Source organism: Podarcis raffonei, chromosome 10 (assembly GCF_027172205.1).
Source record: "Podarcis raffonei isolate rPodRaf1 chromosome 10, rPodRaf1.pri, whole genome shotgun sequence".
Classification (NCBI taxonomy): domain Eukaryota; kingdom Metazoa; phylum Chordata; class Lepidosauria; order Squamata; family Lacertidae; genus Podarcis; species Podarcis raffonei.
Window position 1 is genome coordinate 43864082 of NC_070611.1, and position 17424 is coordinate 43881505.

The 17424-nt window shown below is 45.3% G+C and overlaps 1 protein-coding gene across 1 annotated transcript; it reads right to left on the reverse strand.

Annotated features, from left to right (window-relative positions):
- Window positions 1–146: 146 nt before the first annotated feature.
- On the reverse strand, window positions 147–16535 carry GSG1 (germ cell associated 1). The gene is made up of 6 exons (XM_053405558.1): window positions 16451–16535; window positions 9227–9551; window positions 6187–6234; window positions 3523–3675; window positions 2818–2929; window positions 147–899 (listed from the first exon to the last, which is right to left on the reverse strand). Exons 2-6 carry the CDS (start codon window positions 9549–9551, stop codon window positions 563–565), a joined length of 975 nt encoding a protein of 324 aa, XP_053261533.1. The 5' UTR covers window positions 16451–16535; the 3' UTR covers window positions 147–562.
- Between the last annotated feature and the right edge of the window lie 889 nt (window positions 16536–17424).

Genomic DNA, 17424 nt, shown 5'->3' on the forward strand with positions numbered 1-17424 from the left:
ACTCTAAATTCACATGCCTGCTATTTGCAGTGGGAGGAAGGCTTCCATTGGGACCAACAAGAGCTCTCCTCCCCGTTGCAAATAGCAAGCATTAAGCCCCCCTGGTTTGGAGTAAGACTGTGACCAGAGCAAAGGCTTCCCTTACATTGTGGACCCCATTTGATCCCTCTCCATGGCTATTCGTGTATTTTAAAACCCAGTCCCAATGTCAAGGCCTGAGTAACATCCCATTTCCTATCTGGCTCATAGTGGCAGAGCACAGACAGACGGGCCCAGTCTCAGTCCCTGGCACCCCCAGGTACCTTTGGGAAATACCCTTATTTGAAACCCTGGAGAGCTGCTGCCAGCCAGTGTGTGCAGACAGCGCTGAGCAGGATGGAAAGAGGCAGGTTCCTATGGTCAAATGCATCCATGTCAGTGGCTGCCTAACTCCCACCCACATTGAATTCCCCAGCAGAGCAAATGAAAAGAAGTGAGAACCTCGAGGGGAGGAGGCTAAAGCTTGGTTTAGAGCTCTCTCTCTCTTTTGACTGTCCCACCGAGCCCTCTCTCTCCCCCCATCCTAACAGGGATCCTCCCCACCAGATTTCCCCAGGACCTCGTTCATCTCTAGGTCGGGCTCCCTCTGCAGCACCTTCTGCTGCAGCTCTGAGTAGAAGTCGACTCCTTCGGAGACGGAGTGGAGCGGCTTTTCTCGGTGAGGGTAGAAGCCGCCCAGTGGCTCTCGCTGTTGGTACTGAGGCGGGAAGAAGCACTGGTGGTGCTGGGACTGGTCTACCATGAGGCTCCCATCGCAGGCTTTCTGGTGGTTGCGCTTGAACTCCAGCACGGTTTTGGTGTATGTGTTCAGGGTGGTGACGGCAGAGGCCATGCAGCAAGTAAAGGAGGCCCAGGCCATACTGGAAAAGAGAAACAGACAGAGAGGGGGGCGAGAGGGGAGAAGAAGGGTCTTATTTGTGTCCTTTCTTCTGATAGTTAACAATGGCGGATGGATAAAGTTACAGGATGTGCACTGCTTGGAAGCGAAGCAGTGTGACCAGCCCAACAGGCTTGCAGGTGTAAGCGGGCTCACGTGTGACTTCCCCAACAGCATCATGAGCACAAATTACCATGAATGTGCAATAAAAGGACATGGAGGGGTTTATATTAAGTCAAACCAATAGTCCATCTGCCTCTGGGTTGTGGACTGGTGGTGCTCCATCAGGACTCTGGGCAGACATCATACCCAGCTTTCTACCCAAGATCATTTAGCTCATGACCTACAGCTCTGCAGATGCTATTGCATGACACCTTCTATAATTCTTGGGCATGCTGACTGTGGCTGCTGGGAGCTGGAATCCAAGAACATGTGAAGGCCACAAATTCGCCATCCCTGACTTAAGCTGAAGTTGGGGGGGGATCAAACCATGAGCTGTCTGCATGTGCTCTACTGTGGAACTATGGTCCCTCTTCTCAAACTTGATCTGCCCTTCGATACAGCAATCAAAGGACCACTTCGCTTGATGACAGCATATATATTTTACAGAGTACTGCATACTGTGCTTGCCTCACAGCTAGGACCAATTTTAATTCATGTGAATTACCCCTTAGTTGCGGGACGTGGGTGGCGCTGTGGTCTAAACCACTGAGCCTAGGGCTTACTGATCAGAAGGTCGGCGGTTTGAATCCCTGCGACAGGGTGAGCTCCCGTTGCTCGGTCCCTGCTCCTGCCAACCTAGCAGTTCAAAAGCACATCATAGTGCAAGTAGATAAACAGGTACCGCTCCGGCGGGAAGGTAAACGGCGTTTCCATGCGCTGCTCTGGTTTGCCAGAAGCGGCTTAGTCATGCTGGCCACATGACCCGGAAGCTATACTCCGGCTCCCTCAGCCAGTAAAGTGAGATGAGTGCCACAACCCCAGAGTCGTCCGTGACTGGACCTAATGGTCAGAGGTTCCTTTACTTTTACCTTTACCCCTTAGTTACCCATGTTCAAGAAATTAATTTACAGCGTTTACAAAAACCCCAGCCCACCAAATCATTCTGGGGTGATTTAAATACCTCTGGAGAACCATCTCTTGCTTTGAAGGCCCAGTTCTGGGCTGTCCGCCTTTGTGATGCTTCTCTATTTACTGACATTGTACTGACGACTTGTCCCTTGCCCCCTAGTTTGTTATTAAGGATGAAGATCACAGGGCTTTGCATCAGATTTTGTCTGCAGTTTTGGGCTAATAGCCAGGACTGGCAGTTTGCTCAACACTCAGGACTCTTGTGGAGTCAGCTGCACAATTTACATGTGATTTTGACAAACCTGGCAAATGGCTGAGAGTTGGTGAAAATTAGGGGTGTGCAATACTCCACTGGAATAACTCTGTTTCCTTGGCTGCATGCAAAAGTCCTGGTTTGTTTTTTGTTGCACTTGTGTTACACTGTTGCCCCTCCAGGCAGCAACATGTGGTAGCATTGGGGAGGTATCTCAGAAGAAACCAAAGGAGAATAAATTCACCCACCGCTAATGCATTATTGGGTCAAGAACACGTTGCAGAAGACACCTGCAATAAAATAGCAGTCTGGAGGGGGCCCGTAAAAGTAGCTTTCTATGTTATTGGGTTGCTACTTTTATTTTGATTATGTATTTTGTGGTTTTATATTTTGAATTCATTCTGTGAACTGTCCTGAGACCTGCGAGTATAGGGCAGTTTAATAAATAAATAAATAAATAAATAAAGAAAGAAAGAAAGAAAGAAAGAAAGAAAGAAAGAAAGTAAGGTTTGTTATGTTTTGTTTTGTTTTTAAGAGAAGTGGCAAACATATTTTAGTAAATTAATATTGCACATACTAGAAGGCCCAACCATAGTCCCATGAGTGCGGTCTCCAGTCCTCTGGCCCCAGGTTAACAGTTGCCTGGAAAACTTGGCTGTACATCATGTGAGCCACCATCCCCAGTAGGCCTATAGAGAAAGGAAAGAAGGTCATCCACCCAAAGCCACAATTCAGATGGTACAAGAAACATTTGCTTGATGTACTTGGGAAATTCTTCTCTGATGGGATTAACATAATTCTAGCCTCTAATGCCCCTCTGTTCTCAGTCTCTCCCCTCTTATTTCCGTTTTCTGTTGCATTTTTCTCCATCCTTTCATTTGTGGGGAAGGTTGTAGCTCAGAAATAGAGCATCTCCTTTACATCTGGGAATGTGCACCATCATAAACTCTGAAGAGCCGCTTCCTGCCAGTGTAGACCACGGATAAGGAACCTGTGGCCATCCAGATATTTGTTGGACTCAGACTTCCATCAGCCACCAACCAGTGTGGCTAATGGTCAGGGAAGTTGAGAGTTCTGGCCCAACATCATCTAGAGGGCCACAGGTTCCCTATCCATGGTGTAGATCATATTGAGCTAGATGGATAAATAATCTGACTTGAAATAAAGCAGCTTCTCACATCTCATTTCCCTTCATGCTCCCAGCTGCTTTTGCCCTGCTTTCGTGTGCTCTTAATGAACCCCCCCAGTTCCTCATCCATGCCAAAGTGGGAGAGGCACTCACCTGACAAGACAGAGGAGACAGCAGCAAAGGCATTGAGCTTCAGCCCACAAACTGGGTTCCCTGTGTACAGCATCTCCACCAGCAGGAGGATGAAACTAATGAGCAGCAAGCTTATGTAAATCATCTCTGATCCAAGCGACAACCAGAGGATACCTATTGTGTGCAACCAGAAAAGACAAATCAGTCAGGGATACAGGCTGGCAGAGCTGAAGTCTGCTCTCTTCCTCTTATGCTGGAAGGCAGCCAAACCAGTAAGGTAAACATGGCGGATAGACTGCATTTATAAGTTGGTAGGTTGCAAGATGTGCAGGTAGGATGGTCACCTAATGCATCACCAAAAGAGATAATATGCATTGCCCCATAAATAAGACACAGATTTGTATTCACTTTGTGTTTGCTACTCTATTTGTATAGATGCGCATTGAGAAACAGTGACCACAATTTGAAGAGTGACCAAGTGATTTGTGCACCCGCTCAGTCTCCTGCCCATGTGTTAACTGGTGGTGGACAACTCTTCTTATAGTTCTTTACCTTTAAACCAGGTAGCCCTTCAAATAACAGGGTTTCTTCAAATAAAGGACCATCCTATGGGGTGCCTCAGGGTTCTGGCCCACCCCCATGCTTTTTAACATCTACATGCAGCCACTGGGGGAGATCATCAGGGGGTTTGGGCTGGGTGTTCATCAGTATGCAGATGATACCCAGCTCTACCTCTCTTTCAAATCAGAACCAGTGAAGGTGGTGAAGGTCCTGTGTGCCTGGAGGCGGTTGGAGGATGGATGGCGGCAAACAGATTGAGGTTGAATCCTGACAAGACAGAAGTACTGTTTTTGGGGGACAGGAGGCGGGCTGGTGTGGAGGACTCCCTGGTCCACTGACTGTTCCCCTGAAGGACCAGGTGTGCAGCCTGGGAGTCATTTTGGACTCACAGCTGTCCATGAAGGTGCAGGTCAATTCTGTGTCCAGGGCAGCTGTTTATCAGCTCCATCTGGTACGCAGGCTGAGACCCTACCTGCCCGCAGACTGTCTCGCCAGAGTGGTGCATACTCTAGTTATCTCCTGCTTGGACTACTGCAATGCACTCTACGTGGGGCTAAATTTGAAGGTGACCTGGAAACTACAACTAATCCAGAATGCGGCAGCTAGACTGGTGACTGGGAGCGGCCACCGAGACCATGTAACACCGGTCTTGAAAGACCTACATTGGCTCCCAGTATGTTTCCGATCACATTTCAAAGTGTTGGTGCTGACCTTAAAGCCCTAAATGGCCTTGGTCCAATATACCTGAAGGAGCGTCTCCACCCTCATTGTTCTGCCCAGACACTGAGGTCCAGTGCTGAGAGCCTTCTGGCGGTTCCCTTGCTGCGAGAAGCCAAGTTACAGGGAACCAGGCAGAGGGCCTTCTCGGTAGTGGCACCCGCCCTGTGGAACGCCCTCCCACCAGATGTCAAAGAGAAAAACAACTACCAGACTTTTAAAAGACATCTGAGGGCAGCCCTGTTTAGGGAAGCTTTTAATGTTTAATAGACTATTGTATTTTAATATTTTGTTGGAAGCTGCCCAGATGGGCGGGGTATAAATAAATTATATCATCATCATCCTCTACACCCTGGGACCCAGTAGGAAACCCAGGGATCCTGTGCACAGGCCTGCTCTATTTATTTAGCAGCCAGACATTCACAACACTCTAATGAAAGACCAATGGCTCAAGAATAACAGCCCTGGAATGGAACTCCACATAAGCCATTAGATGGCACCCAGACCAACAACACAGGTAATTGGAAAGCGCAGGACCTGGAAACCTAGTCAGGAGGAGCGAAAGCCATATTATAAGAGGAAATTAGGAATACAGAGGCTTGAAGCGAAGGGAGCACACCAGACCTCAGGACCTTAAAGATGGAGGAATTAGAGTAGTGCACCATTTCTATCAGCTAATTGCCATACCTTTTAAGCTACATGAAGCTTGTTTGAGCCTTTGGATAGGCATGGAAGGGAAGGCCTGTATTAGCAATATGGTTATATGGATCCTAACAGTACTGAAAATAAGTTTAAATAAACATCACAGAGGCCTGCTGATCAGAGAATGACCAACATCCACCTGCTTAATAAAGAACTCTGGGATTTTTGACAGGTTTCAACTTATAGTGGGTTGCATCCAGAAAAAAAACACCTGTCTGAATTTAGTTCTCAATAAATTCAATGGAATGTTAGTCATGATTAACTGTGTTGTGGATTTCAGTGGGATTTAAATTCAATTAACTTTTGACCCATGCCTAATAATAATAATAATAATAATAATAATAATAATAATAATAATTTTAGACTGCTCAATGCTAGATGCTGAGCATCTACTCAGGCTTTCTCAGATGTAGAAACATGTTGCTTAACCATGTTTTCATTGCTATTTTAGTTACCAAACCCAAATAAATCCATGTTATTTTTACGGGCTCTTTTGTTAAAACTGGAAAAATGAGAAACCGGAAAAAGAAGCCAGAAGTCTCTGCATCAAAAGTCATAAAACAGAAGCATGTCATGAGACAGAAGTGCTTTGCCAAAAAGTAACAAATGGCAAATATCCAGATACAGCTGTTCTTGATCATGGGATCATGCCCATTCTAAAGGTTGTGCTGGTCCAAACCAGTCTGGGGTGGGACTTATTCCTACCTCTCTCTGCTGGAGGTGAAAGCTCAATGAAACTGCGACATTTCTCATCTGAAAGAAAACAGAATGGTTAAATTATCCCAGGAGTTGCAAGAGGAGAAGTCAGCTCTTAAATCTAGATTATAGTGTTGACATTGTTCAATGTTTTTGATTGCTTCTGGGCTATGTTCTTCTATGTTCTAAGAGTAAACGGATGGCTGCCATTGGCTGTCTCTCCATTCTCAGCCCTATGCTGTGAGGTAGGCAGGAGAGGGGAATAATATCCATTTCAAATGCAAGAACCATCTCCAGTTTAGAATACTGATCAGAATGTACTCCAGGATTGGATGTGGCTTTGGCTAATGGTTTTGTTTATTTTTGCTTGAGGGCCACATTCACCCTTGGCCAGTCCTTGGAGGATTCATGACTGATTTTTCCATCCCCCACACACTCACAAATGCGTTCAAACAGAGAGAGAGAGAGAGAGAGAGAGAGAGAAAAAGAAAGAGAGCTCTACTTCCCTAGTTGATTCTTTGCGGTCAATTGACTTTTCATTCAAAATCTCTCTCTCTCCACTCAAATGTCCACCCACCCCTATGTGTTCACATTAACTTTTGTTCTTTTTGCTGCTGGCTAAATTTGTTCAAATCTTGGGCCTGTTTTGGGGGCCAGAGCAGCCTTGAGAACTAGGGCTTAGATCCATGGTAGTTCACTGGATGTCATCTGAGATATGTGCAGTACAGTCCTATCCTATGAATGTTTGTTTAGGAATAAGTCTAAGATCTATAGACTCATTTCCTTAAGTGTGCACAGGATTGCAGCTTCTTCTCAAGGTGAATCTTCTGAAGATAAGGCATTACTGTAAGAACAGAATTCAGGATAAGATAGGCCTTTGGCCCGATTCTGTGGAACAGTTCTTACAGACCCTCCAAGTGTCCCTATTTTCCAGGGACGGTCCTGAATTTACAGAAGCCATCCTGGGTTCTGATTTGATCCTGGAATTTCCCAATTTTACTTAGGACATCCATAATTTCATTGGAGAAATGTTTGAGGGTATGGAGTTATGGAGATAAGTAACTATATAACCTTCAGAAGGCAGCTGAAGTTTTTTAAATGTTTAAAGTTTGATTATGTTTTTTATATATGTTGGAAGCCAACCAGAGTGGCTGGGGTAACCCAGTCAGATGGGCAGGGTATAAATAAAATTATTTATTATTAATTATTATTATTATTATTATTATTATTAAAAAATAGGATGTCCCTGTTTTCACTGGAGAAATATTGGAGGGTATGTTCTTATGTTCACAACATACATCACCTGTTCAATAGATTTGGAAATACACAGAAACAAACTAACACCAAAAGCAAATCTGGGCATCGGTCAGTTAGTTCTTTTAAATGTGAGTAAATTTAAGAAATCTCATTTCTACTAAAGCAAATTCCAGGAAGTAAAAAATTAAGGGATTAAGATGGATTTAAAATGGCCAAGTGGTAGCCTTGCATATGTAGTGTCAACAATTGCCAAGTCTATCTGTGGTTTTATATCAGGCTATAAACAAGTGTCCAATCTGTGTGTCCTTTGCTGCAAAGTCCTTCTTAACTGTATTGGTTCTCAGGCTTCTGGTTCTGCAGATTATATTCCCCAGATATAGGTTTGCCTTTTGAAAGTTATTTTGTCCTCTCCAGCTGAACACTATCTTGTAGGTTTTCTTCCCCACCCCCGCTGCCTGCAAAACTAATCTCTCCAGGTCCCTTTGTATCATTTTACCCAGCTTTTTGGTGTTGAGAATGCCTCCCCATTCTGTGACAGCTGCGCATTTCATTGAGACTCTGTGTACTACTTCATGGGCAATTGAATAAAATTGACCCTGCTTACTCATACCTTGTTCCTGAATGCATTATGGGAGTGTAAAATGTTTATTTCAGTAGAGCTTGCTTCCTGAAGAGCATGATTATTTGACATCAGGATTTTATGGGGCTGGTTCTCCTCCCAGGATGTCACAAAAACCTCACAATGAGGGAGGAAAGCAAAGTGCTCTAGAGGTAGCTATTTGGGTCCCATGTTAGCTGGATGACAAAAATGGGAATTGAACTAAAACCATATTAAATTGGCCCTCTTCTTACTACAGTGGTACCTCAGGTTACATACTCTTCAGGTTACATACACTTCAGGTTACAGACTCCGCTAACCCAGAAATATTACCTCGGGTTAAGAACTTTGCTTCAGGATGAGAACAGAAATCGTGTGGCGGCGGCACAGTGGCAGGCCCCATTAGCTAAAGTGGTACCTCAGGTTAAGAACAGTTTCAGGTTAAGAACGGACCTCCAGAATGAATTAAGTACTTAACCTGAGGTACCACTGTATAAGAAAAGGATTGATGAACTGAGCAGGAACCATTCAGATCCCACAGTCAGCACAATGCAACAGATTTCCCCATCTTCATAGTTAATTTTGAGAAGAAATATTTTTTTCTGGTATAACGCTATAGTTCCTAAATCGAGTTTGGTGCAAGTTCCCACGCAGACATACCTTTATTGCTGCAGTGGCTAACCTGTGGTCCTCCAGATATTGTTGAACTGCATTTCCCAACATCCCTGACCATTGGCCATGCTGGCTGGAGCTGATGGGAGTTGAAGTCCAACAACATCTGGAGGGTCAGAGGTCAGCCCACCCCTGCTGCACTGAAAAGCTGGCAGCCATACTCATTTCCTTGTACCACTCGGAGACTGAGGTGGTGTGCAACAATATTATGAAAGGAAGAAGTCCTCATTCCCAGCTTCACCCTTTGACTGACTGCCTCAATGGGAAAGCAAAGGCAGAAATTCCTTCTCTATTGGCTTGGCTGGGACAAATTGCCATTTGGCTCCTCCGTTTCCAGAACAATTTCTCCCAGAGCCATCCCACCTGGTCGTTATGTAACTTCATTATGCAACAGTATGAAAGAGTCAGTACCTTTTGTGTTATGTCTCTTGTGTTATGATAAAATGTCAATCTCCTTAAGTGCTTCGGCAGAAAGGCAGTACATGGAAGTGAATGAATGAAGAGGCAGACTAGAGAGATTACCTGAGCCTTCGATGTTCTCCTCGCAGGAAAGCCACATGCCTGTGTGGAAGTACCGGAAGGCAAAGCGATCGTCCCCGGTCTCCCAGCTATAGTGCACCACATCTTGGGAGGGTGCAGAGAAATTGCTGGCCCCTCCGTCAGGAGGCATGGGGACACCGATGCATTTGGTGTTCTTAGTCTTCCCGCACAAAGGCTTGGGGACTTTCTGTGTCCCCACACACCAATAACTGCCCAGCAGGGCTGTGGTGGAAAGGCTGAGAGCCAACAGGTTCAGGACCACTGCCAGAACAGCCCGACGCCAAGGGAGGATCTTCAACAGCTTCATCTGCAAGAGACAAGCAAGATAGTTCCCTCAATTCCGGGGATTTATGAATCGTAAGGAAATAAAGCAATATCAGGGAGAAACGTTTCAGCTCTGATGCTTCAGGCATTGCAAACTGCATTCAGCAATATAAAGTGTTGGTGCTGACCTTTAAAGCCCTAAACGGCCTCGGTCCTGTATACCTGAAGGAGCGTCTCTACCCCCATCGTTCAGCCCGGACACTGAGATCCAGCGCCGAGGGCCTTCTGGCGGTTCCCTCACTGCGAGAAGTGAGGTTACAGGGAACCAGACAGAGGGCCTTCTTGGTAGTGGCGCCTGCGCCTGCCTCCCTTCAGATGTGAAGGAAATAAGCAGCTATCTTATCTTTAAAAGACACCTGAAGGCAGCCCTGTTTAGGGAAGTTTTTAATATTTAATGCTGTATTGTTTTTAACACTCAATTGGGCGCCGCCCAGAGTGGCCGGGGAAACTCAGCCAGATGGGCGGAGTATAAATAATAAATTATTATTATAAATTATTAATAATGGACAGTACAATATAATGGAGAGCATTCCTGGAAGAAGACATGTCACATGCACCAGCAATGGGAAATCTATAGTCTACCATAAATTGTTGTGCTACACCTCATGTTGTCCCTGAGCATCGGCCATGTTGGCCACGACTGATGGGAGTCCAGCAACATTTACAGGACTACATGCTCCCATTGCTGACATACATGGGTGGAAAGCCGAGGGCCCAGAAATAGGCTGCCTTTAAGTGCAACCGACAAACCAACAAATGTAAACAATAAACAAGCCTCTCTCTTTCTAGCTACATATTGTCATGGACCAGCCTGGGCCCCATGATTTTACACAAAACAAAAGAATTGCCATGTTAAAGTCAGGAGCACTTCAGCCCTGTTTTTGAGTGTCTGCCCTGTTTTTGAGTTTGTTTGAAACTTAAAACCTCAATTTCTTATCACTGCTGCTTGGTTCTCTTAAACAGGGCTATGTTTAAAACTTGTCATTGAGGTTTTCATACCTTTTTTGTAAACCTGAGGAAGCATTTCAGCCCTGCTCTTGAGTTTGTTTGATATCACTTAAAATCATTTAAGGTTTATGATTTCTTTATTTCCTTCTGAGGAAACTGATTAGTTTAGTGAAACGAGCTTTGTAGCCGGCATCTCGTAAAGTCTTTGTTTAATTCTAGGTTAACTTTTCCTTAATTTTTTTTGATTTTTGTTATTTAATTCAATTCTATAGTCGATTACTTCTCGTTTCAGGGATTTTCACGGCAATTCTTTTGTTTTGTGTAATTTCTTGGTTCCATGACTGTCTTTTTTTCACTGGGCCCCATGATTTGGCATACACAGAAGGCATGGAAGAGGGTGCCAGCAAAGGCAGGGGACGGGGGGACACTTCAGGGGAGGGGGAGGAGACTAGCACTGAGGCCAAACATCACCCGGGAGAGGCTTGCTTGGGGGGAAGTGACTAAGGGTGAAGAGTGCCCTATGCCGAGTTGCCAGGATGAGGCGGATATGGGAGACCTGGAAGAGGGCGGCAGCAGCAGCAGGGACTGGGGAGTGAGCAGGGGACCAGAGGGGCCTGATCCAAGCAAGAAGGGAGTCCAAACGCCCCCTCCCTGCACTGCCGCTGTCAACTTGAGCTCATAGGTGGGCAAGGAGGGAAAAACAATGCTGTTTGCCTAGATGAGGAAGCGAGTGGCTGTGTTCATGTAGTCAGCAGCCTGGAGAGAAGGTGGAGAGATTCCTGAGGAAACGCTCACAGCCTTGCCTGACCAGGCTAAGACGGGGCTGTCGCTGCCCCTGTAGCCGATTCAGATTGGAACCTGCCCTAATTGTAGTGCCCTATTTAAGGAAAGGAGCGGCAAGCCTCAAGGGTCAACACAACACTCTACAGGGTAGGCACAAAGAGGAGGAGTATTGTGAAGACTAAGGGGGTGATGTAGGGCATTGGAGAGCAGAGGATGGAGTGACCCACTGGATGAAGGTGCAGCAGAGACGGCTGGGGCCAGGTGCACAGTGAGAGGAAGCAAGGGCCCTGAGGAACAAAGCACCACTAAGAGCAGCCAGATCGAGGCCAGGTGCACGCTATGTATGTGTAAGTAACTATCTTGGACTTGGCACTGGACCACCCCATCTCAAGCCTGCACCAACAGCGACACTTATACAGTGGTACCTCGGGTTACAGACACTTCAGGTTACAGACTCTGCTAACCCAGAAATAGTATCTTGGGTTAAGAACTTTGCTTCAGGATGAGAACAAAAATCGTGCAGCAGCGGGAGGCCCCTTTAGCTAAAGTGGTACCTCAGGTTAAGAACAGACCTCCAGAACGAATTAAGTTCTTAACCCGAGGTACCACTGTACAGTTCACACCTTCTTGCCCTATCTAAATGGATAATAAACTTCCTTGTTCTGTATGATAACAGGGATGGTCTCTTCATGCAATTAACATTCCATTCTTTCAATTGCACCATCAGGTTTTGAACAGACAGGCAAAGCCCATGCACTTGGAGCAGGCTCCCCATCGCATTACCTTTGCTGAACACAATTTGCAACATCTGAACCAAGCAGGACCATTTCAGATCACACCACAACAGGCAGAGCCACCTCCGCCCAAGGTATATACTCATTCTACAGGTTTTCAGTATTCTTTAACTTTTCAGCCCTTCACCCTAAAGTCTGGTTGCCACATTTATGCATCAGGTTATGATTTTTTAAAAAAAACCCTCATGAAAAATTATCAGCATATTAGTGTGCATATCTAATAAATACATTTTGTCAGCACTATTTTCTAATTCAATGCAGTTTTACATGTTGCTTTCATCAAGGGATGCATTTGTATCCAATTTCCCCCCTAATACATACATTTGTGTGTGTGTTTGTTGCTGGAAAACTGCATTGCAACATTCACAGAAGTGTGGATTTCAAAAGGAAGCCACATTTTGGTTTCTTGATTGTTTCAGGAATTGCAAAGTAGGTGGGATCACATAGTGAACTGAACCAAATTTCTGTACCATCCTGAGTTCTGCGAACTCCATTGAGTTAACTTCTTTTAGAATCCAAGGCATCTGAAAAACCTCTGAGCATTATCTACCCTTCCTGCTCCCTGATCTTTTCTGAGGCAGCCACGTGTTTTTGCATTCCCACCCAACATTGGTCATGCATTTTTGTACAGGAATTTTGCACATGCGCACGCAAATGCGCGCACACACACACACACACACACAGAGAGAGAGAGAGAGAGAGAGAGAGAGAGAGAGAGAGAGAGAGACTTTAGAGCCAGCAGAGTCCAACTGAGAACCAGAAGCCAATCACAATCTATGTGGAGGTAGGAAGGAAACCCCTCTGACTTGAGGGTTGCTACTTACACATTACCGAACAAGAGAACAAAAGAGACCCCCGGTTTGCATTAAAATCTGCCTGTGCTAAATTATAAGTATGTATGCAGAATTTAGAAATAATTGCTTTAATTTCAATAGTAAACACATCTCACCATTGTGGGAAAGACTGTCACTGGGTGGGATCTGTATGCCTAGTCAGTCTTCATTCATGTGCTAGATGCTGATGGGCCACTTCAAGGCTCCTGCTCCTCTCTCTCCTGCCGGTTTCTTATCTTTTAAACCAGATTTAGACTGGACAGACCTTCAAATACAGGGTGCCTTCAAATAAAGGCCTGGCCCCTGAGAGAACCCTTCAAATAGAGGGTGCCCTGGATAAAGTAGGACACATGGCCACTCTAGATTACTTCTGCCACTTGCAGAATGCTTCCCCTCCACTGCAACAGCTTTATAACATACCAAAGCATCATCAACATTATATTTCTTACCCATCCTTCACTCTAAGTTTCTAGAGTGGGTTGCAATAATTATAGCACCTTGCAACGTATGACAGAGACAATTACCTTTCTGAAGGCTTTTCCAGTTGCTGCAGTTTAATGTGCCAGCTGCACTGAATGTCAGGCTCTGGGATTGCCTTGAATTCCGCACATCTTCCAGCTAGGTTTGCAGATGTCAAACTCATCCTGACCCCCTTACACCTCTTCCTCCTCCCTTTACCCACCCACCCTCCAAAAAAATCTCAGACGCCCCCTCCCTTCAGACTCCTCAGTGATTATTAAATGCTGCCCATCCAGTCAGCAGCTGTTTTGCGGGAAATGGGCATTTTATAATCCACAATGCAATCACAGCACAGCTGTTCCGGGAGATTACGGAGAGAAAGATTGGTATTGCAGGCTGGGATTAAGCATAAGAGGTGACCTCCATTCACTGCAGGAGGAAATCTTTCAGGGAAAACAGAGCTGGAGTCATTCATGACCAATGGCAATTAAACTGGCAACAGTTCAGAATGAGTTGGTGGGCCTCAGCTCAGGTGTAAAATATCTGGGCACAATATCTGGGGCAACCACTGATGCTTCTCCATGACTTCAGCCTTACCAAGAGAGGCAAGGGGTGCGAGTGGTCAGTAAAGATAAACTGATTTTGCATATTGTTATTGTTTCATTCGTGATGCAAATTTATCTACGTCTCTTCAGTCATATGCCTGAATATGCAAATGCTGAAAATGCTGAAAATCTGTTGAATGGGGAAAGTCTGCAGGGGGCTTCTGCAAGTAGAGCTCTCCACATGATCAAGGTAAAACAGGGTCCACGATCACACAGATGTGTTTACTTACATTTCAGCAAAAGTGAGTTGAAACCCCATGCAGACCTTCTCTAGGACTAAGGGGGGTGCACTGTGTGCAAGGACATTGGGGGTGAGGTTTGCACACCTGTCCCCATCCACACTTCTACCATTCGTGTGTTCAGGTGCTCTGATCAGACGCCACTAGGGTGTTAAGGTGCAAGAGAAGACAGGACTCCTGCCCAGAGCTGTGCTGAAGAGCTTGCAGAAGCCACCCCTGCTGAAATCCCTTTTTCTTCTACACAATTTTAAAAAGTGCAGGAGGCCTCTCTTCTTTTGCAGCTGGCCACCTTAGATCCGTGTCATGTGAATGGGGGGGGGGGGAGAGAGAGAATGAACACATTCCAAGGACTGGAAATTTGGCACTGTTGCTACTTTAAACTTTCTGATAGCATTTCATTTTAATTCAAAATTTCCAACATGAGGCTTGGAGCGAGAGCACGGGGACCAGAGAGCCCACAGCTGCACAAATTGCCAGGTGTGCAATTTAGTTTTTGTTGGATTACACAGGATTAGGAAGTCCTTGAGGTAGGCATCATCCCTTACATAACTATCCAACTGGAGTAGGGAGTGCTTTTAAAATTGGTGTACTCAGTGGAGGACTGATTAATTTAGTGTCCCCCTGGGGAATCAGAGCGGCTTATTGGTTTCTGGCACTGCAGCCGCACCACTAGAGTAAGACTGAGGGATTCACAGAGTCTGAAATTTTACCCTAACCCTGAACTAGTTCTCTTGAGGCTACTTTAGATAATATAGACGTGGGAGTTGAGTATTCTATTTGTTTTGACGGTTTTCCTGTCTCTTACCCACATATGCACAGATCTTCCTTGTCCACACTTATCTAACACTTGCCAGCACCCTCAGCAGAATGACCTGAATGTGTAGGCTGTTGCATAAACAAACTCTCAAATGCACAAAGCCTCTACATTTCCAGTGGACCCTGGACCTAGTGGTATGGGAGAACACAGGAAAATGCCTGTTGGATCAGACCAAAAGCCCATCTAGGATAGTGTTCAGTCCTCACAGTGGCCAACCAGATGGGGAACTGCACTACATTTTTCTGCACTTTGATTTGAACTCTGCCAAGACTTACAAAACGTATCTAGGAAAAGGAATACAAAGCAAACAGTGGCAGTTATTTATCCCAACAGCAGGTGGCACTCCTTCCTTATAATTCTTTCTGAGGGGTGGAATCCCATTTGCTCCAGTTTTTGAAAATCTCCTACCACTGGAAGGGTAAAAGACTCTTTCCTCCTTTTAATTCTTGATTTTTAAAAGGAACAAACAAAAACATTTGGATTTCTTTTTTCTCTGAGTGCATTTTACCTCCTTCTCCTCCCTCTGTGACTATGGAATATTTGTGATACCACCCTAGAACTTTATATAATCAAACCAATTATATTGAAAATACCTGCTGCATCATCTCCCTGCTTTTGCTGTGTCCATCCACCTAGAATTGGGCTTTCACAATATACTTGTTTTGAGAGACAAAGCCAAAATCCCTTATTCTTTCTTGTGCCCATATCTCGCTGCTCCCAATTCTCTTCCTAGTTTCATCTTCTGCCACTTTCCACTATCTAATGTGATCCCTTGACATATTAGCATAATAATTTCGAATACGAAAACAATGCGCCATTCATCCCTTTTCCATAGATAAGCATATCTACAAGGGATATATCTTATTTTGGAGGGTGGGAGGGAGGACAGGCAGGCAACTGCTGTACTAACATTTGGTACCCAAGCATATATATTTAAGGTCATGGTTAAGTTAGGCTCAGCATCCCTTATGCATGATGATCCAAACACTTGATTCCTACAAATGCTGGTAGGATCTTCCTGTACTCACTATCAAATGAGGAGGATAAATATTTGCCCTGGGGGTAGTCAACTATATGAGGGAAAGTAATGATGAAATAAAGTTCAGCATTTCAGCACTGTCTCTTTGCACTGTTCACATTACCGTGATGCTACATATGCCTATTCAGGTCAAGTCTCAATGGGTGATACTTAATGACACCGAGTCAATGTTAGTCACAAGAACACAAGGAGAGCCATGCAGGATCAGGCCAAGAGCCCATCTGTTCCAGGATCCCATTCTCACAATGGCCAAACAGATGCCCCATGGCAAGCCCATAAGCAGGACCCAAGTGGTCTCCCCGGGTAGAGATGAGATGTGCTGAATCGGCAGCCCTGCCCTCCCAGTTCAAAGGGCAACACCCCACCTGTGACTCTCAAAGATGGCACAGCTCTTCATAGCTCCTCACGGGGGGCACAGGAGGTTTCTTCCAGTGGTGCTTCAATGATGAGTCCTTGGTAGCAGCCCTGGAAAGAGATGGGGGACTTCATCACAGACAGGAACACCAAGACAGGACAAGGCACAGAGAAATGCAGAGAGAGAGAATCAGCCATACCCAGGCAGCTGTTCTCACAGCTTATCCGATGAGGCGCTGGTTACCTTCAACCCTACAGCTTCTCTTTTTTGCCCACTCGAGTTAAAAAATTCCCAGGAGATAGTCCTTTTCACTCCTTGGCTTCTGCAAAGGAAGTATCCTTCCCAGGGCAATAGCATCGAGACTGCTAGACCTCTCAAAGCTGGAGACAGACTCAAATGAGAGTGTTTTTTTGTTTTGTCTTTTTGCTTGAGCCCTAAGTAATTCCACTCAGATTGTAACCTTTATTTAGCTCTTTAACCCTTCCTTAGCAGCAGTATACGTGGGATGCGCATTTTTAGCTGGTAACTACATTTGATGGGGAGACGTGATTGGCTTTCACAAATCCCCTACTATGAAAGGCATCAAACCCCTCCGGAGATTTTAAAAATAGGAAACGACTTAATACTGGGTATTAGAAAGCTCCGGAATCAGAGCTTATTATCCAAAGAGGGGTGTTTGTCACAATTCCCCCTCCCCAAGCCGTGCGGCGTGGCCGCCATTCATTGCAATGGCAACAGATGCGCAAAAGATGCTCAGCCTTGTGTTCTGCCACAAAGATCCAAAGTCTTGTGGGTCCCCTAGCAGCTGTGTCTTGTCTACTCTTAGTAAAGTAGACTCCAGAGTTCATTCAAATGAATGAGAAAGAACAACAGCGAGCGTGAGAGAGATAGTTTTCTAAAAGAAAAGAAAAAGCCGGGGGGGGGGGGAGAGAATATCATGGAGTTGCTGTGTGTGTGTTGTGTGTGTGTGTGTGAATGAATCCT

What these genes read in the sequence shown, in the direction of transcription:
- GSG1 (XM_053405558.1), bottom strand. Translation starts at nt 9,551, where the DNA reads ATGAAGCTGTTGAAGATCCTCCCTTGGCGTCGGGCTGTTCTGGCAGTG. An exon ending in TGTCTCCTCTGTCTTGTCAG is followed by an intron (nt 2,930 to 3,522) that starts GTGAGTGCCTCT and finishes CTTTCTCTATAG; the next exon opens with GCCTACTGGGGATGGTGGCT. An exon ending in GACTATGGTTGGGCCTTCTA is followed by an intron (nt 900 to 2,817) that starts GTATGTGCAATA and finishes TCTCTTTTCCAG; the next exon opens with TATGGCCTGGGCCTCCTTTA.